Source organism: Humulus lupulus, chromosome 1 (assembly GCF_963169125.1).
Source record: "Humulus lupulus chromosome 1, drHumLupu1.1, whole genome shotgun sequence".
Classification (NCBI taxonomy): domain Eukaryota; kingdom Viridiplantae; phylum Streptophyta; class Magnoliopsida; order Rosales; family Cannabaceae; genus Humulus; species Humulus lupulus.
In genome coordinates this window covers 307,102,240-307,110,505 of record NC_084793.1, presented here as the reverse complement: position 1 = coordinate 307,110,505, position 8,266 = coordinate 307,102,240, and the positions used below count along the sequence as shown (strand labels likewise).

At 38.1% G+C, this 8,266-nt stretch overlaps 1 protein-coding gene across 4 annotated transcripts; it reads left to right on the top strand.

The window, feature by feature from the left end:
- Positions 1–583: 583 nt before the first annotated feature.
- Positions 584–8,134, top strand: LOC133812730 (zinc finger CCCH domain-containing protein 44). Of its 4 annotated transcripts, none has more exons than XM_062246537.1 (11): positions 584–1,317; positions 1,812–1,891; positions 2,209–2,393; positions 2,708–3,632; positions 3,769–3,896; positions 4,495–4,554; positions 4,643–4,693; positions 4,871–4,941; positions 5,153–5,307; positions 5,431–5,640; positions 5,725–8,134. In XM_062246537.1, the coding sequence occupies exons 1-11, from the start codon at positions 917–919 to the stop codon at positions 7,803–7,805; spliced, it is 4,347 nt and encodes a 1,448-aa protein (XP_062102521.1). In that variant the 5' UTR covers positions 584–916; the 3' UTR covers positions 7,806–8,134. The 4 variants fall into 4 exon arrangements, with proteins under 4 accessions (XP_062102521.1, XP_062102522.1, XP_062102520.1 ...); XM_062246538.1 differs by having other exon boundaries at positions 585–1,317; positions 5,153–5,280; XM_062246536.1 differs by having other exon boundaries at positions 585–1,317; positions 5,153–5,280; positions 5,431–8,134.
- Positions 8,135–8,266: the final 132 nt, after the last annotated feature.

The following is an 8,266-nucleotide window of genomic DNA, read 5'->3' as shown; positions in this document are numbered from 1 at the left end:
ATATATTTTACACAGTAATCCAAAATTAAAGAATTAGCGAATTTTGTTATTGTAAAATATTTAAATTTTATATATTTTTACCATTTTAAAAAATAAAAAAAAACAGTTGAACTACTTCGGCTTCAGCTTGTGCTGGCTAGATTCTGCTCTGCACTACTAATCTTTTCACTCCGCAATAACAGCCGGCAAATTGACAGTTAATAAATAAATAAAAAAAATTAGTAACCGGATTGAAAGCGTAGAATTGTACAGTCGTCACTGTAGAGGAATATATTATATAGTATAATCATGTTTTTAGCGTTTAACACATCAGAAAATAAAATAAAAATGAAATTTAAATTTAAAAAAAATAAATAAATAAAAAAAGTTTCTTCTTCTTTCCTAGAGTGGGGCCCACATTCCGATCACCTTCCTTTTCTCGACACCCACTAACCACGTGGTGGTCGAGATTAGAGAATCGGAAGAGGGACTCGCAAAAGTCACAGGGGCCGCGTTTGACGCTTCTATTGAAATTAAAAGATTTTTATTTTAAAAAAAGAAAAATATAAAAGGAAAAAAATAACACCATAGTGACCGTCTTTCGGTGTCGTAGTATAGTTCTTCTTGGTCTTCTGCTTCTCTCTCTCTCTCTCTCCTTTCTCTCTCTTTCCATCATTTTCTCAGAAACCAAACAAACAGACTAACGCGACAATGCCAAGTCGCGACCTCGCCGCGTCTATTAACGCGTGCCAAACCACAAAGCCACCGCCAGCTCATCGCAATCGATCTTCCCATAGCTAGGGTTTTTTTTTTTTTTTTATTTCTATCTAATTTTTTTGAGGTTTTTAAATTTTTTTTTTGGTGTTTGGGGTTTTCTTTTTTTGATTTTTTCGAATTCGACAAAGGAAAGTGGAATCGGTTCAATTGTGGTGAGGTTATGGAAGAGCGAGAAGCGCAAGCTTCGAGCTTCTATAAGCCATCGCTTGGAGATGAGGGAGGAGGTGGAAGTGGAGCAAGGTTTGACCAATCGGTGCGGGAGCTGGAGCTGAAGCTTATGAACGTTGATCAATGCGAAACGATTGGGGACTTGGACGATTCTCAGCTCGTTGGAGCTGCGGAGACGATCGTCGCTGTTCCTGCCGGGGCTGATGGTTTGGGTATGGGAAAAAATGGTTTGAATGAAGTGAAATTGGCGGAGAAGAGTGTGGAGAAGCGGAAGAGAGGTCGGCCGCCTAGGGGACAGGGCAAGGCGGTGGCTCCGGTGAGAAAGAAGAAAGACGAGGAGGATGTTTGTTTTATATGCTTCGATGGTGGGAGTCTCGTGCTTTGTGATCGCCGGTAAGGGCTTGTTGCCTTCGATTTGTGAATTGGGTTTTTGGTATAGAAGAATTTTGGGAATTGAGGACGAAAAACTAAAACTTGTAAAGCTGAAGCTCTTTTTTGTTATACGCACACAAACATAGATGGATAGAACGGATAGTTTTTAATACGGGCGGGGGTGAATTTTGGCGACGAAGGGAGTAACTTAAAAATCATATTAATACTCAATTGTGGCTTATTATGATTATATTTGAGATTCGGAAACTACAGGACTTTTATTTTAAATTTTAATTTTTTTTGTGGTTAAGCTTAAAATTTGGCTATTTTAACTGAGTTAAAATTTGGTTAGTTTTGTTTTAAAGCTTACAAGTAATAGAGACCGTGTTGTGCTTTCATTTTTTGATTTATTGGCTATCAAACGAGACCTTAACATAAAGTATTGGACTTGTTATTCGTTGTAACATCGTTGGTGCTTATTCGTTATGTGATTTTTGTGAATTGTTACTTATTAGGGGCTGCCCCAAGGCATATCACCCGGCGTGCATCAAGAGGGATGATGCATTTTTTCGATCAAGAGCTAAATGGAATTGTGGTATGTTGAATGGAATTGTATTATTTTTTCCTACCATATTTTAAAAAAAGTATTTTAATCATTAAGAGACCGTCAATTATGGTACTGCTAATACAATGAAGAAAAATTTCGTTGCAATACATTATGTCAATAAATTGCAAAGTCAAGGTAGGATCTTGCAGCGCTTGTTTTGTAATTCCTTTCACTGCCTTTTTTTTTTTTCTTTTTTAAATCACTTCTTAGACAAATGCTTGCACACATTATACAAAATCATCAGTTAATTATTTCAATAATTTGATTTTATTACTTTCCTTATTTCAATTGCTTATCTTCTCCAGGTTGGCATATATGTAGCACTTGCCAGAAAGCTTCACATTATATGTGCTATACTTGTACGTATTCTTTGTGTAAAGGATGTACTAAAGATGCTGATTACGTTTGTGTTCGAGGAAACAAAGGATTTTGCCAAACGTGCATGAGAACAATCATGCTAATTGAAAAGTTGCAAGTAAATAAGGAAGCGGTATGTTGACTAAAGTCTCTAGCCTATCTATTAGAATTATCTGGTTTTTTGTTTATTTTAGAAGTTAAAGGTTCTGATAATGTTTGCATTTGCAAGGATTTCCATTAATATAAGATTTTATGATTATTCTATATGCTTAGCACAACTTCTCCGCCTTGGGTTTTATACTTCTTAATAGTGTATGCTCACTTGCTGCTGTCCTCTGGCCTAGTCCTTGTTTAAGATTGAGGAATGTTCAATCATGTGTGGAGCTTTTAGCAGACACAATTATCGTGTATCATGTTTTTTTCCTGTCGTTGGTTTGCTTTCTGCAGGCTCAAGTGGATTTTGATGATAAAAGTAGCTGGGAGTATCTTTTCAAAGTCTACTGGGTTCTTTTAAAAGATAAATTATCATTGAATATAGATGAGCTCTTGAAGGCTAAAAACCCATGGAAAGGACCTGCACTTGTGGTTTCTAATATGATATCTTCCTTTGAAAATTATGGTGGAAATGACGATAAAAGTTTAGCTTTAGGCAACTCTTGTCCAGACCTTGTAGCCTCTAATGCTAAAAGAAGAAAAATTGAAAAAAATCCTAATGTTCTTACACATGAGAATTGTTTGCATGATGACAAATCTGGCAGTGATATAGCAAAGCCTATTCAGGCAGACCCAAATTGGGCCTCGAAAGAGCTCCTGGAGTTCGTTGCTCATATGAGAAATGGTGATACATCTGCGATGACCCAGTTTGATGTCCAAACTTTACTGCTCGAGTATATAAAGACAAACAAGCTTCGTGATCCTCGTCAAAAATGTCAAATTGTTTGTGATTCAAGGCTTTTAAACATGTTTGGTAAAGCACGTGTTGGTCACTTTGAAATGCTAAAGCTTCTTGAATATCATTTTCTCGTAAAAGAAGAGTGTCCTGTGAACAATGCTATTATGAAGGAAATTGATGATTCTGTTGGTAGCCAGATGGAATCAGATCAGAACTGTCATAGTCAAATTACAATGATTAATGATAAGAACCGCAAGATACGCAGTAGGAGTGATGAAAAAGGATTGCCAACTAATCTAGATGCATATGCAGCAGTTGATGTTCACAACATTAGCTTAATTTACTTACGGCAAAATTTGTTGGAGAAATTAGTTGATGATGCTGAAAAATTCCATGAGAAGGTTGTTGGCTCCATTGTGCGAATAAGACTTCCTAGTAATGATCAAAAGCCAGATATGCATAGGCTTGTTCGTGTAGCAGGTATAGCTTTTATTACTTGGCATATATATATGTGTGTATATATTTTTGGGTGGAGGGATTTGGGTTTGGGGTGGTGTTTGTTTTTATGATGAAACCTTACAACATTGCATATTTTTTCTTAACATTTTGTCTACAGGTACCAGTAAGAGTACAGAACCGTACAACATTGGCACAAAGACAACTGATGTCATGCTCGAAATCTTAAATTTGGACAAGAGGGAGCTTGTATCAATTGATGGGATTTCAAATCAGGAATTCTCTCAGGTGATTTATAACTTAATGCCATTTCACATTTGTTTATGAATTAATAGCTCTCTATTTACTAGTATTTTTTTTTGGGTCTTTCCTTGAATCTTCTTATATTTTACCAAGAAGTTTTTATTTTTGTTTGTCATCTAAATGTGTTCACTAATGTAAAAAACACGTCAGCCATTTCAATTCTTTTGCTTGGAAGTCTCCATCATGTGATCTAAATACAGCTATTGTAATTCCATGCTATTGTTTTTGTTCATCATGCACATCATCATGGACACATTAATGTCACATAGTTTACTCAAGTGGAGATAGGCATTTTCCAGCCAGGGGAAGAAAGAGGTTTGGATAGGAAGTATATTGAGACTGTATTATGGTTTAGTGCAGTTTGTTAAGGCTCTATGTATTCTGGTTCCTTGTTTGGAGATCCAAGAAAAATTTAAGGATCTCAAACATAAGAAAACCTTTTTTTTTTCTTTACTGTCTTTGCAAAATATCATGGATACACAGGCAGAGTACGGTTATGGCTGATGAGGTATAAGAATGTGGAGCATCTTCATGATGCGTATCATTCTATTGCTTGATTATTAATGTGTTAGCCATTCTGCAGGATGAGTGTGAACGTTTGCGCCAGAGTACTGAATTTGGGCTCATCAAGCGATTTACAGTTGTAAGTGTGCCTAAGATTTTCCACTTCCATGCTCTTTGTGAGATATTTTTTCCTTCTCCTTAATGACTTGTATTTTTACTTGTCTCAGGGTGAGATCCAGAATAAAGCAATGCACCTTCAAGCAGTGAAAGTAAATGATGTAAGTTCAAGTTATTATTATTATTTTTTAGTTAATATCGAAGTAAAAAAACGTTTATTCTCAGTATTATTCCTTTCCGTGGTTTGTTTTTCCTGGTTTGGCTGACTGGGAAAGAAAAACACGTGTGCAATGTTTAAAATTTCTTATTCTTATGCATGGTCACATTGTCTAATCTAGTGGCTAGAGGCAGAGATATTGCGGCTTACTCATCTTCGTGACCGAGCAAGTGAAAAGGGACACAGAAAAGAATATCCTTTGTTCTGTATAGTTTCAATTTCTGTTATTTGAGTTTTCTTTTGTGGTATATTCTTAAAAGTCAAGCATTGCATAGGTTAAAATACTTGCAGTATGCAGTGCAAAGTGACAGGCATTTTTTTTTTTACATGTGAACCCTATTATTGAGTGCTCTACTTAATTGAATGTATTGAAATTTATGAGTATTCCTTAACTGTATTTCACGCTGAGAGAATGCGTGGAGAAATTACAGCTTCTAAATTCACCAGAGGAACGTAAGCGCAGACTGGAAGAGGTTCCTGTAGTGAATTCTGACCCAAAGATTGATCTGAGCTATGAGTTTGATGACAATGGTGAGAAATTAGATGAGGAAAAACAAGGTTCTTGTACTGATGTTATAAATATAGAATAATTCTTCTTTATTCTCTTATCTCTTTTTAAGTTTAGTCGTTATTTTAGAATATTATACTTCTCTGATGGTAGTCTTGCTGAATTATTTGCAGATGATAAAGTCAAACCAAAAAAATCTGGCTTCAGTACAAAGAGAAAGGATCCTATCTCTTCTGGACAAGGAAGTGATGTTTTGATTAATGGTGGAAGCAGTGCACTAAATCATTCAACCACCCCTATTGAGCAAAGCAAGGATAATATAGAAATAGTTGGTATAAATGGTTTAAATACCTCGAAGAACAGGGTTGATCCTACTGGTACAGGTATTGCTTGGAGTAATCAAGCAGTGGTGGAGTCCGATTTGTTTTCTGATGCATTGGAAGTTTTGACACTGGCTCTTTCCACAGGGACAAATAAATCTGTTAATGATTTTGAGATAGACAAGATATGGCACTATCAGGACCCAACTGGGAAGGTTCAAGGTCCATTCTCTATGCTACATCTGCGGAAATGGAGTGCAAGTGGAATGTTCCCTCAGGAGTTGAGGATATGGAGGGTGAATGAAAAACAAGAAAACTCTATACTTTTGATTGACGCATTGACTGGCCAGTACTGTAAAGAGCAGTTATTACCATACAATAGCCATTCGCCACAGCAGGAAGTCAAGGATTCTTCTGATGGTAGAGGTAATGATGTGGATGGCAGGCAGAACAAGAGCATGAATGCTATTGCAGTAGATGGTGAAAGAATTGAGGAGAGCAAAAATCGTGAGCAGGATGATCCGAGTAGGCCTCATGAGGGTAACAATGAAGCTGTAGGGAGTGATGGATTGGGCTCTCATTTGTCTAACTGTACTACACTTGGAGGTCTCAATTCCAGTGAGGGACATAGTGGAATTTTTCCGGAGGGCTGGGAGTCTTTAAAAGGTAATCCAATTTGGCCTAATCAGCCCCAAGTAAGTAGTTCGTTGCCCACATCTGTTTTTCACGAGAATCAAACCTTTTTGCATCAAATAAGTAAAGAACATGGATCTGAAAGAAACTCTGGTCAGAGCAATGAAAATATAACTCCGGATTGTCAAACTAGAAATAACCAGGTTTGTGAAAACCTATCTGAGGGTGAAGGTCATTCAGGTCAATCTTCTGGTCAGAACTGGAGACCTCCAGTAAGTAGTCCTTCAAATGGCTGGGATTCCAAAGCTGGACTTAATTCTGTGACCAAATCATTTGGAATATTAGAGAGAAATCAGGAGGGAATTCCAAATCTGTCCACTTCCAACCAAAAGCCAAGTCATGAGAGCTCAGGTCAGGTTGCTGAAAAGACTCAGTCTCCTTCAAGGGCTCCCGTTCAGGTTGCAGGTGTTAGCTGGAGCACTGCTTCTAGTCTAGTTAGTGGTGGTGCACAGCTACATGAAGTAGCTGGTGATTGGGTTGGATATTCTCCTAATCCAGCCAAACCTTCTGTTGAGGAATGGGACTCTAGTCTTGTCTCTGCATCTTCTCTTAAGCCAGCCAAAGGCGAAATTATCAGTGATCATGCTGCCACTCCAGCTTCAATTAGTGATCAACTTACACACTCTTCGTCCTCTCATCCTCAATCTAATGCATCTAGTTGGCATGATTTAGTTCCCGAGCCCGATGAATTCAGTTCTCTACCTGATGAATCTGTTTCAGATTTGCTAGCTGAAGTTGAAGCAATGGAGACTCTACATCGTTTGTCTTCCCCTGCAATAATGAGCCGTGGAGGTGAGTTAACTGAGGGTTCTAAAACTGACTGTCTCAGTTCTGTTGAGGAATTTAGCCCAGCACCTGAGCCTGGAAAGGGTGATGCTTTGAGCTCCACTGCTGACGTAATCTTAACTCCTCAATCAAATGTTACAGATGAATCACATGTTAGAGATAATGCAGGTGTAATCAATCGTGAAAAGAGGTCTGAAGGGCATCCTTCAGTGAGTGTTGATGTGGAAGTGGATGCGAAGCACAGCGATGTTTCAGTAAACCAATTTGAAGCAACCCCAGAGATTCAACCGTCTGCACCATCAACAGCAGGTTGGGACGTGGCTATGACAGATGTCCCATGGAATGCAAGATCCGAAAGCACCAACAACTGGGGAGCAGTTCCTGCAAATGCAGATATGGGGGGCTGGCAAGGAGGATTGGAGCAAGGAAATGCTCTTATGGATTGGCGTATTGGTCAGCCAACAACACAGGTAAACACAAGCATGAATTTAGTTACACCTGCGAGCACTATGGGAAGCTATCCAAGACATGGCGGTGGAGAGAGATTATCTAGTCCAAGAGATCGGGGTTTCCACGTTAGGGATTCAGGTGCTAATAGGAATAGGCATTTCTTGCACAGGCAGCCATTTTATGGCGGTGGCTACGGAGGATCTCAGTCTAGGCCTCCCCCCAAGGGGCAGCGAGTTTGTAAATTCTTCGAAAGTGGATTCTGCAAGAAAGGTACACAATGTAGTTACTGGCACCCATGATTTTGGGTTAGATGCGGCATCGGTTAGATACATTTGTTCTGTATTATCATTATTTGTAGTAGGGAAGCTTTGTTCTTACCAATGTTGTAATATTAACCTGTAAAAGTAGCAGTCAGTCATGTGGCATAGTATATGAATATGTATTTTTTTGGGATAGCTTAGCGGGTCCATAGTTTCCTGTTGTGGTGGACCCTTAAATTCATTTCTATAATGGGCAAATGGAGCAGGTAATGTCTGCCATTAATGCATGGAAGAGTTTTTAACATTAAGACCCTCTTCTCATTGTGTAAGAATTATTTCATCAACCAAGCACAAACATTTCATTTAAATGTTAACACAAGTGAGAAATAAATATAACAATATATAGTACTAAAATCATACTTTATGTATGAAACTTTTTATGTTTCAAATTCTTTCTTACTGGAGTGAATTTAGGGCCTCAAGTGCTGCTTCTTCAATTT

Coding starts and splice junctions, on each gene's coding strand:
- LOC133812730 (XM_062246535.1), top strand. CDS start 917: ATGGAAGAGCGAGAAGCGCAAGCTTCGAGCTTCTATAAGCCATCGCTT. Junction 3,633..3,768: donor TAGGCTTGTTCGTGTAGCAG/GTATAGCTTTTA, acceptor TTTTGTCTACAG/GTACCAGTAAGAGTACAGAA. Junction 4,942..5,152: donor GAAAAGGGACACAGAAAAGA/ATATCCTTTGTT, acceptor ACTGTATTTCAC/GCTGAGAGAATGCGTGGAGA.